The sequence below is a fragment of the Arachis ipaensis genome, chromosome B10 (assembly GCF_000816755.2).
Source record: "Arachis ipaensis cultivar K30076 chromosome B10, Araip1.1, whole genome shotgun sequence".
Classification (NCBI taxonomy): domain Eukaryota; kingdom Viridiplantae; phylum Streptophyta; class Magnoliopsida; order Fabales; family Fabaceae; genus Arachis; species Arachis ipaensis.
In genome coordinates this window covers 16,304,749-16,326,183 of record NC_029794.2, presented here as the reverse complement: position 1 = coordinate 16,326,183, position 21,435 = coordinate 16,304,749, and the positions used below count along the sequence as shown (strand labels likewise).

General features: G+C 38.8%; 3 protein-coding genes across 3 annotated transcripts; 1 reads left to right on the top strand and 2 right to left on the bottom strand.

Moving 5' to 3' along the window:
* LOC110267882 lies at nt 13,473-15,000 on the bottom strand. The gene is made up of 6 exons (XM_021113732.1): nt 14,807-15,000; nt 14,632-14,718; nt 14,401-14,538; nt 14,200-14,321; nt 14,035-14,110; nt 13,473-13,841 (listed from the first exon to the last, which is right to left on the bottom strand). The coding sequence occupies exons 1-6, from the start codon at nt 14,960-14,962 to the stop codon at nt 13,716-13,718; spliced, it is 705 nt and encodes a 234-aa protein (XP_020969391.1). The 5' UTR covers nt 14,963-15,000; the 3' UTR covers nt 13,473-13,715.
* Nucleotides 17,055-18,146, top strand: LOC107620241 (protein MAIN-LIKE 1-like). The gene is made up of 3 exons (XM_016322433.1): nt 17,055-17,474; nt 17,523-17,776; nt 18,086-18,146. The coding sequence occupies exons 1-3, from the start codon at nt 17,055-17,057 to the stop codon at nt 18,144-18,146; spliced, it is 735 nt and encodes a 244-aa protein (XP_016177919.1).
* On the bottom strand, nt 18,238-18,729 carry LOC107620240. Its single transcript, XM_016322432.1, has one exon. It carries the CDS (start codon nt 18,727-18,729, stop codon nt 18,238-18,240), a length of 492 nt encoding a protein of 163 aa, XP_016177918.1.

Below are 21,435 nucleotides of genomic sequence, written 5' to 3'. Positions count from 1 at the left end.
TTTGGTGTTGAGAGGCCCCAACCCTGCTCTGATTATCTGTGAGGCTCCATGAGAGCTCACTGTCAAGCTATTGACATTAAAAAAGCGCTTATTGGGAGGCAACCTAATGTTATTTAATTATATCTATTTATTTTCCATTGTTATTTTATGTTTTCTTTAGGTTGATGATCATGTGAAGTCACAAAAACAACTGAAAAATCAAAAATAGAATAAAAACAACATTAAAAATAGCTCACCCTGGAGGAAGAGCTTACTGGTATTTAAACACCAGTAAGAGTAGCAGAATTGGCGTTAAACGCCCAGTCTGGCACCATTCTGGGCGTTTAACGCCAGAAATAGGCACCAGACTGGCGTTTAACGCCAGAACAGGGCACCAAGTTGGCGTTAAACGCCAAGAAAGGGAGAAAAAATGGCGTTCAACGCCAGAAACAAGCAGCAATCTTGCGTTTAACGCCAGAATTGTACTCTAAGGGCGTCTTGCACGCCTAAATAGAGCAGGGATGTTAAAGTCCTTGACCCCTCAGGATCTGTGGACCCCACAAGATCCCCACCTACCCCACCTCTTATTTTCTCCTCTTCACACATTTCCATAACACTCTTCCCCAAATACCCTTCACCTATCAAATCTTACCCTCGTCCAAATACCTTTCACCAATCACCTCATTCACTTTTCCTCAAAATACCACCTACCTTCAAATTCAAAACTCTTTTTCCCTCCCAAACTCAACCCCAAATACACGAACCAAGCCTCCCCCCACTCCTATATATACCCCTCATCACTCTTTCAATTTGGCACATCACAAACACCTTATACCCCCTTTGCCGAACTCACCCTCCATCTCCTCTATTTTCTTCTTCTTCTCCTTCATTCTTTCTTCTTTGCTCGAGGACGAGCAAAAACTTTAAGTTTGATGTGGTAAAAGCATTGATTTTTATTTTTCCATAACCATTTATGGCACCTAAGGCCGGAGAAACCTCTAGAAAGAGGAAAGGGAAGGCAAAAGCTTCCACCTCCGAGTCATGAGAGATGGAGAGATTCATCTCAAAGGTCCATCAAGACCACTTCAATGAATTTGTGGCCAAGAGGAAGGTGATCCCTGAGGTCCCTTTCATGCTCAAAAGGAGTGAGTATCCAAATACCCGACATGAGATTAGAAGAAGAGGATGGGAAGTTCTCTCCAATCCTATTCAACAAGTCAAAATATTAATGGTTCAAGAGTTCTATGCAAACGCATGGATCACTAGGAACCATGATTAAAGTATGAACCCGAATCCAAAGAATTAGCTTACAATGGTTTGGGGGAAATACTTAGATTTCAGTCCAAAAAATGTAAGGTTGGCGTTCAACTTGCCAATGATGCAAGAAAATGCATGCCCCTACACTAGAAGGGTCAACTTTGATCAAAGGTTGCACTAAGTCCTCATGGACATATGTGTGGAAGGAGCTCAATGAAAAAGTGACTCAAGAGGCAAACCGGTTCAATTGAGAAGACCGGACCTTAAGCCTGTAGCTAGAGGATGATTGGAGTTTATCCAACGCTCTATCATTCCTACTAGCAACCGATCCGAAGTAACTGTGGATCGGGCCATCATGATCCATAGTATCATGATTGGGGAGGAAGTGGAAGTTCATGAGATTATACCTCAAGAACTCTACAAGGTGGCTGACAAGTCCTCCACTTTGGCAAAGTTAGCCTTTTCTCACCTCATTTATCACCTCTGCAATTCGGTGCAACAAAGGCAAGGAAGAGACATAGAGGAGCTCAAGAGCACCATTGGTTCTTCAAGAGGAAGAAGACGCCACCCTCACTAAGGTGGACCCGTTCCTTAATCTCATTGTCTATTTATTTTTTTCTATTTTTGTTCTCTATGCTTTATGTTTATTTATGTTTGTGTCTTTATTACATGATCATTAGTGTCTAATGTCTATGCCTTAAAGCTATGAATGTCCTATGAATCCATCACCTTTCTTAAATAAAAAATTGTTCTAAATACAAAAGAACAAGAAGTACATGAATTTTGAATTCATCCTTGAGATTAGTTTAATTATTTTGATGTGGTGACAATACTTTCTGCTTTCTGAATGAATGCTTGAACATTGCATATTTTTTATAGTGAAGTTTATGAATGTTAAAATTGTTGGCTCTTGAAAGAATGATGAAAAAGGAGAAATGTTATTGATAATCTGAAAAATTATAAAATTGATTCTTGAAGTAAGAAAAAGCAGTGAAAAACAAGGCTTGCGAAAAAAATGGCGAAAATAAAAAAAAAAAGAAAGAAAAAGAAAAAGCAAGCAGAAAAAGCCAAGAGCTCTTTAAACTAAAAGGCAAGAGCAAAAAGTCAGTAACCCTTTAAACCAAAAGGCAAGGGTAAAATAAAAAAGATCCAAGACTTTGAGCATTAATGGATAGGAGGGCCCAAAGGAATAAAATCCTGGCCTAAGCGGCTAAACCAAGCTGTCCCTAACCATGTGCTTGTGGCGTGAAGGTGTCAAGTGAAAAGCTTGAGACTGAGCGGTTAAAGTCGTGATTCAAGGCAAAAAGAGTATGCTTAAGAACCCTGGACACATCTAATTGGGGACTCTAGCAAAGCTGAGTCACAATCTGAAAAGGTTCACCCAGTTATGTGTCTGTGGCATTTATGTATCCGGTGGTAATACTGGAAAACAAAGTGCTTAGGGCCACGGCCAAGACTCATAAAGTAGCTGTGTTCAAGAATCAACATACTGAACTAGGAGAATCAATAACACTATCTAAATTCTGAGTTCCTATAGATGCCAATCATTCTGAACTTCAAAGGATAAAGTGAGATGCCAAAACTGTTCAGAGACAAAAAGCTACTAGTCCTGCTCATCTAATTGGAGCTAAGTTTCATTGATATTTTGGAATTTATAGTATATTTTCTTCTTTTTATCCTATTTGATTTTCAGTTTCTTGGGGGCAGGCAACAATTTAAGTTTGGTGTTGTGATGAGCGGATAATTTATACGCTTTTTGGCATTATTTTTAGGTAGTTTTTAGTAGGATCTAGCTACTTTCTAGTATATTTTTATTAGTTTTCAAGAAAAATTCATATTTCTAGACTTTACTATGAGTTTGTGTGTTTTTCTGTGATTTCAGGTATTTTCTGGCTGAAATTGAGGGACCTGAGCAAAAATCTGATTCAGAGGCTGAAAAAGGACTGCAGATGCTGTTGGATTCTGACCTCCCTTCACTCGAAATAGATTTTCTGGAGCTACAGAAACCCAATTGGCGCGCTCTCAATTGCGTTGAAAAGTAGACATCCTGTACTTCCCAACAATATATAATAGTCTATACTTTGCCCGAGTTTTGATAACACAAACTGGCATTTGAACGCCCACTTTCTACCCTATTCTGGCGTTAAACGCCAGAACTGGCATAAAAGCTGGAGTTAAACACCCAAACTGGCACCAAAGCTGGCGTTTAACTCTAAGAAGAGTCTCTACATGTGAAAGCTTCAATGCTTAGCCAAGCACACACCAAGTGGGCCCAGAAGTGGATTTCTGCATCATTTACTCATTTCTGTAAACCCTAGGTTACTAGTTCATTATAAATAGGACCTTTTACTATTGTATTTTCGTCTTGGTTATTCTGGTCCCCCCTCTGGGGCCGAAGCCAATGAACACCATTATCACTTATGTATTTTCAACGGTGGAGTTTCTACACCCCATAGATTAAGGTGTGGAGCTCTACTGTTCCTCATGAATTAATGCAAAGTACTATTGTTTTTCTATTCAACTCAAGCTTATTCTTATTCTAAGATATTCATTCGCACACAAAAACATGATGAATGTGATGATCAAGTGACACCCATCACCATTCTCACTTATGAACGCGTGCCTGACAAACACTTCCTTTCTACATGAAAACAAGCTTGAATGCATATCTCTTGGATTCCTGGTCCATGCATTTGATTGTCTCTCCTGACAATAGAGCCTTCAATTCCTTGAGATCAAATTCTTCGTGGTATAAGCTAAAATTAATTTACAGCATTCTTGAGATGCGAAAAGTCTAAACCTTGTCTGTGGTATTCCGAGTAGGATCTGGGTTGGGATGACTGTGACGAGCTTCAAACTCGCGAGTGTTGAGCGTAGTGACAGACGCAAAAGGATCAATGGATCCTATTCCAATATGAGTGAGAACCGACAGATGATTAGCCGTGCGGTGACAGCGCATTGGACCATTTTCACTGAGAGGACGGACGGTAGTCATTGACAACGGTGATCCCCCAACATACAGCTTGCCATGGAAATGAGTATGAATGATTGAATGAAGACAGTATGAAAGCAGAAGTTCAGAAGCAACAAAGCATCTCTAGACGCTTATCTGAAATTCCCACCAATAAATTATATAAGTATTTCTATCTTATTTTATATTTTATTTATATTTTAATTATCAAAACCTTATAACCATTTGAATCTGCCTGACTGAGATTTACAAGATGACCATAGCTTACTTCAAACCGACAATCTCTGTGGGATCGACCCTTACTCACGTAAGGTATTACTTGGACGACCCAGTGCACTTGCTGGTCAGTTACACGAAATTGTGAAGAAGTTTTGAGATCACGTTCTCCCACACCAAGTTTTTGGCGCTATAGCCAGGGAATGAATAATCACGATTTCGTGTACCAGGACCCCAGAGGTTACTGGAAGTACAAACATTGGTGGAGATTTCTGGATGAGTTCAAGCACAAGCCACCATAACAAGGAGCTCACCAAACGTCCAACTTAAGGACTTAAACCAAAAGTGCTAGGTGGGAGACAACCCACCATGGTATATTCTTTCCTTTTTGTTCTTAGTCTTATTTTATTTTATTTTTCATTCGTGTTCATTCATAATTTCTGCATAATCATCTGCATTCTGCATACTGCATAAAAAAAAAGGCATCCCACGCGTTCGCGTGAACCACGCGCATGCATCACATGCGACGCTAAACCTTACAGAGAGTTACGCGAGAGCGTGGCTGGAGGCGTGCCTCAGGCACAAACACGCCCACGTGTGCGCGTCCTTGACGCGTCCGCGTCAAATTGCAAAATCAGCCTTCCACGCGTACGTGTCACCCACGCGTACGCGTGACCTACAAATCAGCGTAAAGAGGTGTCAGGCCGAAAGTTGTGCTGGCCTGGTGCGGGCACTATGCCCAAGGCACAAAATCACCCACGCGTACGCGTCTCTGACGCCTGTGCGTCAATTCGCTTTCAGACCACCCATGCGTACGCGTGGGCGCCGCTTACGCGTCAAACGGCCAACTCAGATTTCACGCGTACGCGTGATGCACGCGTACGCGTGATGCACGCGTATGCGTCGCGCCCCATTTCTAAATTCTTATTTCTTTCTTCTCTCTTGTCTTCTTCCTTCTTCCTCCTTTCTTACTTTCTTCTTCTTCATCCCTTTAACTTCTCATCCTTTTTCACTTCCATTCTATTTTTACTTAATTTATTTGTATACTTTCATTCATTGTATTTTAATTTTGTGCATATTTTTATTTTCTTTTTTAAAGTTATTCTTTTTACTTTGGTGTCACATGTTCTTATTCAACTGTTGTGTCTTTTCTGGTATTATTTTGGTGCTTAGTGACTTATTTTATACTGTTGGATGATATTATTTATCTGTCACTGCCAATCTTTTATGTTACCTGTATCCCTTTTGCATTGACATGAATTTATATTTTCTTGCATTACCCACACTCTCTTCCCCATTGTTGCAAATTTTTGCACTCTTGATTTGCCATGTGCTTCTACTGTTTTCTAACTTGCATGTTGTAGCTATCATGTAATTGAGACTCTCATCATTTGGCATTAACCCACTCATATTTTATTTGTTTTCTATCTTTATTTATGGGTTACTTTTCTTCTTTTCCTCTTCTTTCAGGATGGCCACCGGAAAAGGAAAGGAAAAGAACTTCTATATGGGGCGACAGACAAGTCCACCTGCATAATCTTTGGAGAAAAGCGTCAGTTGGAGCAACCCGTCCACTTGCACATCTTAGCATGCACTGAGGACGGTGCAATCTTTAAGTGTGGGGAGGTCGATACCGATCTCCATGGGTTAGTTATTTCCTTCTCAACACCAATGTTTTATTTTCTTTGATTGTTCATTGTTGCATTTGCATGTTTGATTGCATATTTGTTTGATTTTGTGCATATTTTACCACCACTTGGTTAAAGTAATATTTTCTTTTTCAAGAAACTTTTTTATAACATTTCACTAATTTGATTAAAAATTTTTTGATAAACTTGTTTGAAGGAATATTATACTGGAACATGGTTTTAGAGCTCGAACACACAAAATCAGTGAGATTTTGAGCCTACTTGATTGGTTGCATCTTATCAACCAATATTTTATTTTTTTGGTGTGTGTTTTTCTCTCTAAAATTGTGATATTTGTCTTGCTTAATTCTATATTTCCATTGTTTGATGTATACATCCACTTATGTGATTGAGGTCTTGTTTCACTAAGCTTACATATCCATATGGTCTTACCCTTTCATTATCCTTTGCAAACCAATGTTGAGCCTATTATACCCCTTTGTTCTTTACTTTAGCTCATCACTAACTCTAAGCGAAAAACAATAATGTCCTAAATTTGAATCCTTGGTTAGCTTAGACTAGTGAGAGTGCTCATGAATTAAGTATGGGGAAAAGTGGGTTTGGAAACATTTGGTTTAAGAATTGGGTGTTATATATATCTTTATGAAAATGTGAAAGAAATGTTTAGGACATGTTCATGCATTCAATAAATTAATCATATGCATTCAGATTTAAAAAAAATAAAAAAATAAAAAAATAAAAAAATAAAAAAAAATAAAAGAGAAAGAGAAAAGAAAAAAGAGCAAATAATAAAAGGGGACAAAATGCCCCAAAGTAAATGGTGATAGCAATGCATATGTACTGTACTCGAAATTAGGATGCATGAATATGTGGAAAATATGGTTAATAGATAGTTAGATGTGGTATTATGATTACATGGATTGTCTACAGTTAGGTGGAAAGTTAAAGTTAATTACGGATTCAGATTTTAGTCCACTTGGCAAAATACAATCCTACCTTGACCCTAACCCCATTACAACCCTTAAAAGACATCTTGATATGTGTATCTGTGCATTAATTCTTTGTTGATTGATAGAAGAAAAGCAAGCCTTAGAAAGCAAGGTTAGTAGAGAATTGAGAGAGTCGAACCTTAAACACTTGATGATTAGAGTGTATACACTTCCGGTGAGGGTTCGATGCTCGATTCCTTGTTCCCGGCTTTCACGAGCTATTTTCTTTTGCAAGTTTACTTGTACCTTATTTTATGATTTAAATTAGTGGAATCCAGTTTATGTTTATCTTGGGAAATTTGTTTACTTTTAATTAAGTAGGTAAAAGCATTTTGTATTTAGCTGCATTCATATAGATAGGTTGCATTTCATACATTCTACATTCCTCTTCACTCCTTTATAGCTTTTCTTGAGCTTATCATAAGGACATGCTAATGTTTAAGTGTGGAGAGGTTGATAAACCACTATTTTATGGTTTATCTTGTGCTCAATTGAGTGGTTCTTATCAAGTCTTTGCACACTTATTCATACAAAATGCATGGTTTTACAATTTCCTTCCCGATTTTGTGCTATGATTGAAAACATGCTTCGTTGCTCTTAAATTTTACTAATTTTAATCCTCTCTTATTACCATTCGATGCCTTGATATGTGTGTTAAGTGATTTCATGGTTTATAGGGCAGGAATGGCTTAGAGGATGGAAAGGAAGCATGCAAAAGTGGAAGGAATACAAGGAACTGAAGGAACTGCTAAAGCTATCCAACCTGACCTCTTGGTACTAAATCGATCATAACTTGAGCTACAAAGGTCCAAAATGATGCGGTTCCAGTTGCGTTGGAAAACTAACGTTCGGGACTTCGCAACGATATATAATTTGCTATAGCTGCCCCGAAGCCAGGTGACGCGCACGCGTGGATCATGCAAACGCGTGACCTGGCAAAAACTCAACCCGCGCGAACGCGTGGACGACGCGTACGCGTAACTTTGCAGCGGCCTATACGTACCAGAAATCGCTGGGGGTGATTTCTGGGCTGTTTTTGGCCTAGTTCTCAGCCCAGAAAACACAGATTAGAGGCTATAAAGTAGGGGAATGCATTCATTCAGAGAGACAACATTCATAATTCACAATTTTAGATTTTAGATGTAGTTTTAGAGAGAGAGAGGTTCTCTCCTCTCTCTTCAATTTTAGGATTAGGATTTCTCTTAATTTTAGGATTGCTTCTCAATTCCAGGTTCAATATTCCTTTAATTTATGTTCTCTTCTACTTTTATTTATTTTATTACTTTAGTTTGTTTATTTTCCCAAATTGGTTTATGGATTCCTATGTTTAATTTGATTCAATACAATTCGAGGTATTTCAGATTTATAATTGCTTTCTTCTATTTATGATATAAATAATTTGAATTTTTCCCCTTTTGGCTTTGGTTGAGTAATTGGTGACACTTGAGTTATCAAACTTAGTTGTTGATTGAAAATTGGAATTTTCTTATTGATTTGGATCCCTCTAAAGCTAGTCTTTCCATAGGAGTTGACTAGGACTTGAGGAATCAAGTTAATTAGTCCACTTGACAGGGTTAACTAAGTGGGAGCAATAACAATTTTCATCACCCTTGATATAGATAACTAGGATGGGATTTCCAGTTCTCATACCTTGCCAACATTTTTTCTAATTAATAACTTATTTTCTTCCAATTAATCATTCTTTCATTCAAGAATTTTTATTTTTGATTATATAAAATCTCTTGTTAATTTTCATTGCTTTAATTTATAATTATTTATTTGCCCATTGCCCAAACTCAACATTCCCCAGAAAACTCATAACCAATAATAAATACACCTCCCTGCAATTCCTTGAGAGACAACCCGAGGTTTAAATACTTCGGTTATAAATTTTATTGGGATTTGTTACTTGTGACAACCAAATTTTTGTACAAAAGGATTCTTTGCTGGTTTAGAAACTATACTTACAATGTGATTATTTTTATAAAATTCTTTACCGGCAGAAACCCGATCGTCAGTGCCCTCAATAACTTTTCCCCCAATCGCAGATAACCCTGGTCCGGCGGAATTGCTGAAGAACATGGCTGGGCGGCCAAGCAAAGGTTCTCTAGTAATGTGAGATCCTGTAATTCCTCCATTGAAAGCCCCACCCAGAGTGAAATGGAGTCTTTTGGAGGAAATTAGAGCCTGCTGCTCCCCTTTACACTACACAATGAAGCAACCCATGAGCACCCCTCAGTGGACCCAGAAAGAATTTTTTTGTTGGCCCAATAAAATGAACAACTTCAACAACGCATGATTTACAAATAAAGTAACTGTTCCTTACTGACTGAAACAAAAAAAAAAAACATTACTTTCTACAAACCTAACTAATCTGTATGGAAAAACCAAATTAATAAAAATGATAAAATGAAATTTACTGGACGCAGCCATTGACATTGAGAATAATAAATATTAACAAATTCAAAGTGACTAATACGTTTTCTTACTTTTTAAAAATAGCTTCATTTAACTATATCTTTTTCTATAAACCTATATATATCTTTTTCTTCGAATGATAGAACCCTAAACCATATCACCGTACCTTGTTATTCACTTTGCGATATGAGGCCTTCGCTGGCTTCCAATGTGCAGTGGCAGGTCGTCCGGCAGTTCCACGAATGAGCCCTTCATCATCATCCTCTGTTATCTCTATCGGCATATGGATGGTAGTGTTGAAGTCGTCAAAGAGGTTGCTCCTACCGTTGTGATGATCGTTCCTCTTTGGAGTCGTCCTCCCCGCAAGGTTTTGAGTCACATCCAACATGTCCCTTTTCCATCCTAGACTTCTTTGTCATTCCCGTGACAGGTTTCTCTTGTTGGACTTGTTGGGATATTATTTTTAACGTGTTCTGATCAATACGAATCACACTAGAGGAGATCAACTCCAACCTCTGATCACTACGTTTTGCAGAGAGTTCACATGACTGGAAGTGGGTTCGGCGAAGAAAAATTTTAAGTCAGTATCCTCGTCTTTGACATAAAAATAATATCATCACCTTAAGCACTCAAAATGATAAAATCTGTAGTTCGATAAAAGGACAATGTACCTCTAATTTATAGGTCAAAGCTTCAACTGCGACAGAGAGTGCCCTCAGACTTCCTGTTAACTCACTGTAGAGTGGATCTCCAACCTGCAAGGCATGCAAAAATGATAAGCACATGGGTTTTACACAGGACACGGCATGAAGGTGACAAAGGCCACTTACATTCACGGAAGGTTGGGTTAACGTGGCTGCATCGGGTATTTCATGTGCCTCATCGTTCAAGTGGCACTCGGTAGCTGGGTTGGGGGAGTCATCTATGTCCATGGTGGCTTTGGCTTGGGATGAGGCGTCCATAATGGTTGGCCGAACTCAACTCAATACGTGAAAAATACTATCATCAATATGTTTGCAACGCTGGGAATCTTCATCCTATTAATAAAATATGAAGGTCGAATACAAACAAAAATTTTCTGTTGGAACGCCATTGTGTCTTTCCATAAGAGACAGAATGCCATTGCTAAACTTAGTTTACGTCTGCCTTGCAACAGGAGAAAAGTTTTTAAACACATATTTCTCTTACTGTGATTGTGAACATGATATCGTGACATGAGCTCAGTCAACCTTATACATCGAAAAAGGCAACTTAGAAGGGAAGGATAACACCGTCATTTAAGCTTCTCAGTAAATTTTGAATTGGAGACAAACTCTATGCAGATCCATATTTTGTTTCTAACAAATAGTTCATTTTGAACTAGATCGTTAGTGATATAATTAATGGATCTTTAAAACACATGGTCATTCCTATCTTTTATATTTTTATGAAATTCTTAAATCTTCTACAAAATTTTCATAATTTTTTAATTTTTTTTAAATTATTTACAAATTATTATCATTTTTAAAATTTTTTGTAATTCATTTTGATACGAATACAACTAAAATTGGAACACAAATTTTAAGTTAAACTTTTTTAAATCGGGTTAAAAAACTTTTTTGTAGGTTTTTTTGTAATTATTGTAAATAATGCTATAAATTTTAAAACTATTTTAAAAGATGTTATGAGTACTATAAAAATTTATAATGTACTCATTATCGAACCTATTACATAATAAAATTTTTTATACTTTATAAATGGGAATATTTTTTGTTTTACGACATTCATATAATATTAAATGTCATTTCATTATTTGATTAATTCATACATAGATAAAAAAAATTTCATGGTAACTGGTTTAGGGAATTATTCTTCACATTGTGATTGAGGTTTAGGTTATCTTAGATAATTAGGGTTCAGGGTTAACAATTTATTTTATTAATTTAAATATATACATTTTTTGTTCATGGTACATGCTTAAGGGTTTAGGGTTTTATATTGTCGTTAAGACTTGGATTGGGTTTAAAGTTTTCAATTTCACTAAGAATTAGGTTATTACTATTTTTCATTCATTATTAGGATTTGGGTTAACATTTTTGTTTATTAATTTATACATATAAAAAAAATTCAACTACTTTTTATTTTAATCTAAATACAGTGATCTTTATAATCAATATTATCAATTTAAGGTAACCATAATGACTTTTACAATTAAACAGCAATATAATTATTTTTTTAACATTTAATGTAACTATAGTTATTTTTATATAATGTCATAATTTTTAATTTTTTTTACATTTATTTTGTAGTGAGTACAACTAAAATTGTAATAAAAAGCTTAAATTTAGACATTTTTATAAGGTTTTACTATTTTTTATTATAAGCATTTTTCCATAATTATTGTCAATAATTCTATAAATTTTAAAACTTCTTTACCAAAATTTATAAGTACTAACAAAATTTGTAACGTATTCGTTACTTAACCTATTGCATAATATAAATTTTTAAATCTTATAAAAATGCAATTTTTATAATCAATATTCACATCTAATCTAACTATAGTAACTTTTGCAATGTAACAAAAAATTAATTACTTTAATTAATCACAATTTGTTCCCTGCCTTCTTATGAGCCAGAAATGGGAATACTGTTTACTAACAATTAAAATGTTTAACAGAAAGTGAAACAGGATTAGCTATCAATGGAGAAAGACATCAAGTTATATTATCAAAGAATAATTGATTTAGAGGTTTAAGAGAAAGGTTTAAGAATGTTGATCAAATAATGTGACAATCACAAGCATAATCTTTAAAAATCTTGCTTTTGTCATTGAAGGGTCGATGTCCTTTTCGGCCAGAGTTTCAGATAACATTTGTTAGTAGATATAACACTAAGCTTTTTTGAGCAAAAATGATAATAAAAAATTAAATTTCTGAACGGTCCGGTTAGGCTTGTATGTGCTATTTTGTCGTTATAACCCTTGGTCCAATAAATTAAAGATTTACGCAATTGGTAATATACACTAGTGGCTGTACCAAAAATTCATAAGTCAACGAGGCAAAAAGAACACTTTTTCATTGTCTCCCCTGGAAGGCTAGAACAAAGGTATCGCATGTTCTCAATTATTATCTTACATCAATAAGAATTGAGGTCATCGGTATATCTGCTCAAAATAGAATGATAATAACTATATTTATTTTTTTCCTCGAAGTCACCATAGTCTCCCTAAATGATGGATCTGTTTTTCTAAATTTGATGTTATACACATGCATAAGGAGTGTCACGAAGAAAATTGGGCATAGCAGATGATAATTAATCTTTAAAAATCTTGCTTTTGTCATTGAAGGGTCGATGTCATTTTCGGCCAGAGTTTCATATAACATTTGTTAGTAGATATAACACTCAGTTTTTTTGAGCAAAAACGATAATAAAAAATTAAATTTCTGAATGGCCCGGTTAGGCTTGTATGCGCTATTTTGTCGTTATCACCCTTGGTCCAATAAATTAAAGATTTACACAATGGGTAATATACACTGGTGGCTGTACCAAAAATCCATAAGTCAACGAGGCAAAAAGAACACTTTTCCATTGTCTCCTCTGGAAGGCTAAAACAAAAGTATCGCATGTTCTCAATTATTATCTTACATCAATAAAAAATGAGGTCATCGGTATCACCATAGTCTCCCTAAATGACGGATCTGTTTTTCTAAATCTGATGTTATACACATGCATAAGGAGTGTCACGAAGAAAATTGGGCATAGGAGATGATAATTCTGTATATATATTGCACTAATCAGCCTATCACTAATCAAGGATAGTTCATTTTGTATTGTGGATTCAATCCAAAAGAAATTAAATTTTGGCAAGCTAGCTAAGTGACTACTATTTAACATTTTTCCTTGTTATCCCAATAACGTTTTAAACTTAAATATAGCAAATGCACTAATTTTTTTCACAAACGATGAATGTTATTAACAAATAAAGTGCACACAACACTTTCTCATAGCAAGTCCGACCCTACCCTCAATGACTAGTTAACAACACATTGCAACATAACACAATGAACATAGCACTTGTGAAGGATAGGCCATACTATGCAGTACGTACCCAATTCACGTTATTATTCTCAAGAGCGTATAAGCTACCATGAGACACAAATAAACACAACTTTAAAATAAACCCTACATAGACTAAGCTAAACACAATTCTAATGATGCCATTAAAGGGAGATAATGCTTAGATGCCACGACGGTTAATTACTTCCTCGAGATGCCAAGCCTCTGCCACTGCTTAGCCCACATTCTAACTAGGCTTCCAATGGCATTGAAAGGGCCACCAGCCAGGGAAACAGCGGTCCTGCCTTTTAGAGTTGAATCATCCAGCTACACATTGCGATAAATTTGACAATTAAAAGTAAGTTAAAAATAATTATGCACACTATATTACTAATGGAACAATTAATAATGGTTTCTATTATAAGAACACCTAAAAACCATTATGCACACTTAATTACTAATGGAACAGTTATCGATGGAACAGTTAATTATGCTTCACGGTATAATGACATGGTGTTACCACTCCGCTAATTTCCAACGCATTAAACCTTCCTTCTAGGTCCAGCCATGAAATAACCCAAGCTGCCGCACTATCATTGCATACGCTCAAATCGGTGGGGTTTCAGTTAGCATGGTCACATGTTATTGAATAATTTAATTGCAGTTAAACAGTTATAGCTATAACCTTGTGTTGCAGTTTGGGATCCCTTGCCCTTGCTTAATTGGCCACTCGCGAAGGTCTGTTGGTGTAAATGCTCGAAGAGGACCATAATCGGGATATGTCATCAAGTCGTGGAGCCTTTCAACCTGAAAATATACACAAAACACACAATGAGCCATATAAAATGCGAAAGAGGGATGTCCATTTATTAACAAGCTCGCCTACCATGTTGCGGATTAGACTTTCCCTATCGGCAATCTTGTTTGAATTTGGATACGAGTCCAGGTGGTATACCATTTTATCAGCAAAGTCAACCACGACGCAATACCAATGGAAGAAGATTTCTTTGACAGGGATGAAAATCTGATTCCAGATTCAATTGGATTTTAAAACTTTTCTAATAAAAATACAATAACAACATTGTCAAATGTAACAGACAAGAATGTCATTACTTACACGATTGAGAAATCGACTTGGCTTAACCCAAAATGGCAAATACGTTTCAGCAAGTTCATCCACCAACAACCCCTTACTAACATCTTCCTAAAAGAATACCCCTAGCATGAGAATTCAAGGCTGCAAACCCAAAATAAACTCCATAGAAGAAAGTAGCAGGGAAGGATCAACTCACAGCGAAACGAGGTGGAAGGCACCAAAAGTATGGATGATTCAAGTGTTGGATGGAGCAAGTGTTACGCATGGCCACCATTTCAACAACTCTTCCATCGATCGGACGTCCAGGAATTAGAGTTTCTATGTGACGCCTAGTGAGGCGACATTCACGCATTCTCACCAAAGTGTCTCTGTGTTCAGTTCATTTTACTTGTTAACAGGCGTACTTACACAATCATACACAAATTAAGAGGAAATTAAAAAAATCCACATACTCCATTGGATGGCCCTCAGAAAACAAGTAATTAAACAACATAGTTTTTTCGCGGTTGAAGTCCATGTTAAATGTCACCTTAAATCTTGGCTTACAATTTTTCTGCATAAACCACAAGCCACATGCATTAACATGGAGGTAACAACTATGATTCATGCAACAAACCAATCTTACACGAGATGCCTTGTTGCTTGAACCAACTCTCGACCACTTAGGAGGTTCTGATCCATAACGTGTTAGCGTTGGTGAATGGAAGAGCCTTCTCCCCATAATAGGCAGTGACATTACCTGCCCGGCAGGGTTGTCATCATCGGTATCTGCAGCAACTATGGCTGGACTACCATCGAGGACCTCATGATCTTGGTTGGGTACATGCAAATTGGAACTGCCCGCCCCACCAGCAGCATTCTCAAACATGCAGTTTGAAACATGATGGCCTTGAAAAGAAGAAAAAAGCGCTGATACAACCTTCGCAGAGACCACGAACTCTTCGGAGTTGAGACATTGATTCCTATGCAGATGGAGAAAATAAATTAGAATCTACTATTATAACTATAATTCATGAAGTTCTGATGGATACTTTGAGATACATACGTAAACAGCTTAGCTTCTTGAGTGAGGGCAGATGCATGGCATATCTTTGAAGGTTCCATTGCAAAATTTTCAAAAGTCAAAGAAAATCAACCCTCACTATGCATCAAGGTTCACAACTAGCAAATTTATAGTAAAATTTCATGCACTTCATCACGACAAGTATAGCTAGTGAAGAGTGGTACGTAGTGCTACCAGTGACAGAATCATGGGGTGGGCCCCTCCCCCCATCTCAACATCTCTAGTTCTTTATATACCAAATCCCTTGTAGCGGGAAATAGATCCTCTCAATTTTTTTGGGTAAAAAACCTATTTAAGCCAAGAGAGGAAACGTGTAACGCATATAAGCCAAACAAGAAACTGATTCGAGAATCAGCCAAAGCACATTATAATGTAATTCGAATCAACTTAGTTCGAATTACATTTGTTAATAATTCGAATCAATAGGGATCAAATTATTCTCAAGCAAGCCGATCAAGTAATTCGAATCCACTTGGATCGAATTATAGATGCTTAATTCGAATTGTATAAATTTGAATTAGTAGGTACACGTGAATAGGGGGAAGTTCGAATCAAATGGATTCGAATTACTCACAATTCGTGTAATTCGAGAGGAGTTGATTCGAATTACTCACATTTCGAAAATAAAAGGTAATTCGAGAGGAGTTGATTCGAATTACAAGTGAGTGCCCTATATAAGGGGTTCGAACCAAGTTCATTCGAATCAGTTTTCCATTCTCATACCCCACCAAATCCCAGAGAAAACGACCCAAAACCAGTCCGAGAAAGTCTGGAGCGGCTTGCTTAGGCGATGGGGGACGATCCGAGAAGGCTGTATCGACTGGATGGAGTCGCTCATATAGCCGGGGTGATCAACGATGAGGTTAGTGGTTTATGATGGTGGTTTATGATATTCGTATATGTTAGTGGTTTATGAAAGCGGTATTTGAAGTGGTTTATGATAACGGTTTTGCATGCGGTTTTATTGGCGGTTTATGTTAGTGGTTTGGGTTAGCTGTATTGCATGCGGTTTATGTAAGTGGATTTGCTCGTGGTTTTCGTAAGTGGAATTGCCCGTGGTTTAATGAGTGGTTTAATGAGTGGTTTTTCCCGTAGTTTTCTTAAGTGGATTTGCATGTGGTTTATTGTTCTAATTTTTTGGATGCGGTTTGAGTATGCGGTTTTGCTAGCGGTTTAGTACAATTTGCTTTTGCATGCGGAATGTAGATGCGGTCTAGGTTTGCGGGTTTTGTTTGCAATTTCCGTAGTGGACCGATATATCTCCTATTGCATGTTTTTTTTGTTACTTGTTTACGTCGTGAATTTTATCTGTTAGTGGTATTATAATTCGTCATAATTATGTGGTCAATGTAATGCCCAGCCCCGGCGTTGCATTACGAGCATGCGGCGGCAGCAGGGGATGCGACTTGATGAGAGGTACGTTCCGTACTTGCAGATGGCCGGACTATACCATCTTGCGAGATTGAACGACAGATGGTTTCAATTGGACGAGCCCCTTGTCAGTGCATTCGTGGAGCGGTGGCATCCGGAGACACATACATTCCACATGCCGTTCGGAGAGTGCACCATCACACTTCAGGACGTCGCGTACCAGTTGGGGTTGCCAGTGGATGGACGTTACGTTAGTGGTTGCCTGACAGACTTCCACGTATACATAGAGGGTGGCAGGCCAGCTTGGCAGTGGTTCCATGAGTTGCTTGGTGTGTTACCTCCCGCGAACCAAATACAAAAGTTCGCAGTGAATTGCACCTGGTTTCAGGAGACTTTCGGAGAGTGCCCCGAGGGGGCAGATGAGGAGACGGTCAGGCACTTTGCCCGTGCCTATATCATGATGTTGTTGGGCACCCAGCTGTTTGCCGACAAGTCCGGCAATCATATTCACATCATATGGTTACCGTTTGTGGCTAGGCTTGAGGAGATGGGTGGCTATAGCTGGGGGTCGGCGGCACTAGCATGGTTGTACCGGTGCATGTGCCGAGGGGCCAACAGACATGTCGTGAAGTTAGCCGGGCCGTTACAGTTACTTCAGTCTTGGATCTTTTGGCGGTTTCCTGGTTTTAAGTCTGCTGGGTATGATGCGTTTAGCTGGCCCCTTGCCTCGAGGTACCACTATCGTATTGTACTATTTATCCTTATTTAATTTATTTTCAATTTCGCATGCAATTTTATGCCTTTTAGAATCATTCATGAATGCAGTACCATGTTTAATTTCCTACGCAGGTGTTATATTTTATTAGTGTTATATTTTATTTTGTTATCTTTGTTGTATGTTATATATTTTTGTTATTAGTGTTATATTTTATTTCGTTAGTTCATCAGATCATGAAGCAGTGAGTTTGGCTTTGCGTTATTGTGTATCAGTGACGGTGATAACATGTGTATTTTCCTTATGTAACTTATTTCCATTATTAGTAACACATTTGACATACATATCTTCTACGAGACGGAATTTTCAGCACTGAAAACCGACTAGTTAGCAAACCTAGTACATCGTTTTCTAAAAAAAAGTACAGATGATCAAACTAAAACAAATCAGAACACAAAACCAGACATTACTATTCATTTCACCCTGCATGGCTGGGTCCTCCGGCCTGTGGACAACTCCGACGAATGTGTCCGAGTTGCCTGCAGAGGCCACATCTCTTGGGCCGGTTCAGATCTGCCTCATCTATATTGGTCCGTATTCGAGTGGACCGCGGACGACCCTCCCTTGCATGCCTCATACTCAGGTCCGGTATAACGGTCGGCCCGTCATAAGGTGGCCAGAAATCCTCCAGAATGGGAGGAGTGAATCCCATCTGATATACACTGAAAACCGAACTAAGTCGACACACCGGGTGGACGTATGGCTGCCAAGTAACACGTGAGTAGGCACAGCATGCCAATGCATGCGGACATGGGAAATGAAGTGCCTGGAAGTATCCACAATCACATGTCTGAGAACCCAGTGAGACCCTGTAGCTTCCCAGTGAGAATGAACCAGTCGGAGTCGTCTCTGCCACGGTGTACTCCGAGTTATCCCTGTCATATACAGTCACCGTAAAGCACCTAGCCATCTTTAGATTTGCCTCGATACACTTTACCAGGTATTGACTGAATTGTTGTCCGGTACCCAGCTAGGCCTGTGCCTCCCTCCCCTTGCAGACGAATAGTTCAGCCAACCTGCCGTATGTGGCCTTCACCAGCGAGCACACAGGGAGGTTCCTGACACCCTTCAGGATTGAATTCACACACTCAGAGATATTGGTCATCATGTGCCCGAATCTGCGCCCCTCGTCACAATATTATGTCCACAACGAATACTCAATCCTGTTCGCCCAGTCACACATCGCTGGATTCTCAGAACGCAGAATGTCAAACCAGTAATCGAACTCCACTTCGGTCTTGGCATATGCGGCGTTCACAAGAAGCCTCCGAGCATCTTTTCCCTTGAAGGTGAGGGCGGAATTTGCTGCTACGTGTCGAATGCAGAATGCACGGTATGCAGCCGGAGGTAGTCATCCCCCATCAGGAGCCTCAAGCGCGGCCTTGATGCCATTATGCCTGTCCGAAATAACTAGCAGACCTGGCTGCGGTGTCACGTGATGACGGAGGTGAGAGAGAAAGAAGGACCATGACTCAGCATTCTCACCCTCGACTAGTGCAAATGCCACAGGCAGTATGTTGGAGTTCCCGTCCTGTGCAATTGCGACAAGCAACGTTCCCCCATACTTGCCATATAGATGGGTGCCGTCAATACTCACCAATGGCTTGCAATGACGGAAAGTCTCGATACAAGGTGGGAACGTCCAGAATAGCCTGTGAAAATAAGCTTGAGACTCGTTGAGCTGTCCCCCAACTCGAACAGGGCATGTCCGAAGGACTGCTACTGTACCAGGCATGGTCAACTGGACTCCTAACACCCACCTAGGGAGCTCGTTGTACGACTCATCCCAGTCACCATAGATGACGGCAACAGTCTTCTGCTTCGCCATTCAGACCCTCCTGTACGTCGGTCTGAATCCAAAGTGTGCGGCTGTGGCATTTAGGAGCACCTTGATGTTGACGGATGCATCAGCCCTCACCATTGACATAATGAATGTCGATATGACATGATAATCCAAACTCCTATGGTCGCTGGAGATAGAGGTGGCAAGACACGTATGCGGTCCGTTGTACCGTTTCACTTCTCAGATGCCCTTGCGTTGCCAGAGACTCAACCGAATCAATCATGTGCACCCATTCCCAAACTCAGAACACTTTTCCACATACCGGCGATAGTCAGACACAATTACCTTGTACTGTACCCCTCGGCGGATGCTGTAAGTCTTCACACTCAACAGGGCCTCATCTTTATCCTGGAACTACTGACCAACCTGGAACTCTGTCATACCAGCAGACCCGTCTGCATCTCTAGCGCCAAATCCAGCAGCCTGCCTAGGAAGCCCATCCTGCCTCATGGCATCCATGTCCAATGATGAAAAATGGGGTGGGTACTGCTGTGTGCCAGAACTAGATCCACCTGCAGCCCCTCTCGGGTAACTTGCTCCGAGGTCATCGCCACTGTCATCGGCAATCAGATCCGGCTCAACATCATCGTCATCTGGATCATCAAAGAATCTGTCTCCAACACCAGCCGGTGTAGCACAATGTAATGAGGTCGGAAGATGTTCCCCTGTACCAACATCGTCGCCGACATTGCCGCTGAGATCAACAACGAACGAAGGGGAGGCAACAGGCTGGATCGGTGGCTCGTACGCAGGGACGGAGGAAGAAACAACGGCAGGTCTCGAGCTAGAACCGGCCACCGTGGCTAAAGTGTGCGTATTCCGGTTCGAACCCCGTGAATTGGATACCACATCAACTAACTTTGCCAACAGCTCAGGTGTCCTCACCTCAGGAAACTGCCGGCGACAATGAAACATGACCTGCAAGTCCTCATCACTCCCGATCGTAAAATAATCATACTTCACGGTATCTTGGAGCACCGTGGTTGGAATGCGATAGAAAAACTTATTAACCCTTTTCACACCATCCAAACCAAGTTTCAGCAGTACAGAGCTAACAAGGTCATCATAGCTCGTCGTAGGCCTCACGAAAATACAGAGAGGATCCTTATCGGTGAACTTCACACCGGATCGAGTTTTTCTCTTAATTGATCCTCTGTGGTGAACCAACACTAGAAAACTATCCTCACTAGCCATCTGACCCCTCTATTGAGAGCAACTCACGTACACCTCATATATATAGAGATCTGCTTCACACTAATTCGAATCAATTCCATTCGCACTATATATACGTAATTCGAATTAACTCAATTCGAATTATCTTTAATTACCAAACGAGAGTAATTCAAATCAAGAAGATTTGAACTCCCTTAACCACGTGATGATAGTAATTCGAATTGATATAATTCGAACTATGCATACTTAATTCGATGCTTATTGATTCGAACTACTTTCGAATAATGATTGTGAATAATTCGAACTATATCAATTCAAATTATGTGGAAATCTAATTCGAATTTTATTGATTCGAATTATATTAAAGTGTTCTTTGGTGGATTGATGTATCAGAATTTCGTTTGGCTGATTTGGGTAAATTTCAAATACCCTTGGCGCATATAAATTTTTTACCCAAATTATAATTATTTTATTGGTTCTTGTAATTTTATTAAGTTTTTAATAAAATTCATATAGTTTAAAAAGTTATGATTGGATTGTAATTATGTTAAATAAAAATTTGTAATTACACATTTAGTAGTTAATTTTTTAGCTAAAAAC

Excerpts from the sequence above, each read along its gene's own strand:
- LOC110267882 (XM_021113732.1), bottom strand. The coding sequence starts at position 14,962 with ATGCGTGAATGTCGCCTCACTAGGCGTCACATAGAAACTCTAATTCCT. Across the intron at positions 14,719-14,806 it reads GCCTTCCACCTCGTTTCGCT|GAAGATGTTAGTAAGGGGTT; the intron begins GTGAGTTGATCC and ends GTATTCTTTTAG. Across the intron at positions 13,842-14,034 it reads CGTTGGAAATTAGCGGAGTG|CTGGATGATTCAACTCTAAA; the intron begins GTAACACCATGT and ends CGCAATGTGTAG.
- LOC107620241 (XM_016322433.1), top strand. The coding sequence starts at position 17,055 with ATGCGGCGGCAGCAGGGGATGCGACTTGATGAGAGGTACGTTCCGTAC. Across the intron at positions 17,475-17,522 it reads AGGGGGCAGATGAGGAGACG|CTGTTTGCCGACAAGTCCGG; the intron begins GTCAGGCACTTT and ends TTGGGCACCCAG. Across the intron at positions 17,777-18,085 it reads AGCTGGCCCCTTGCCTCGAG|TAACACATTTGACATACATA; the intron begins GTACCACTATCG and ends TTCCATTATTAG.
- LOC107620240 (XM_016322432.1), bottom strand. The coding sequence starts at position 18,729 with ATGGCTAGGTGCTTTACGGTGACTGTATATGACAGGGATAACTCGGAG.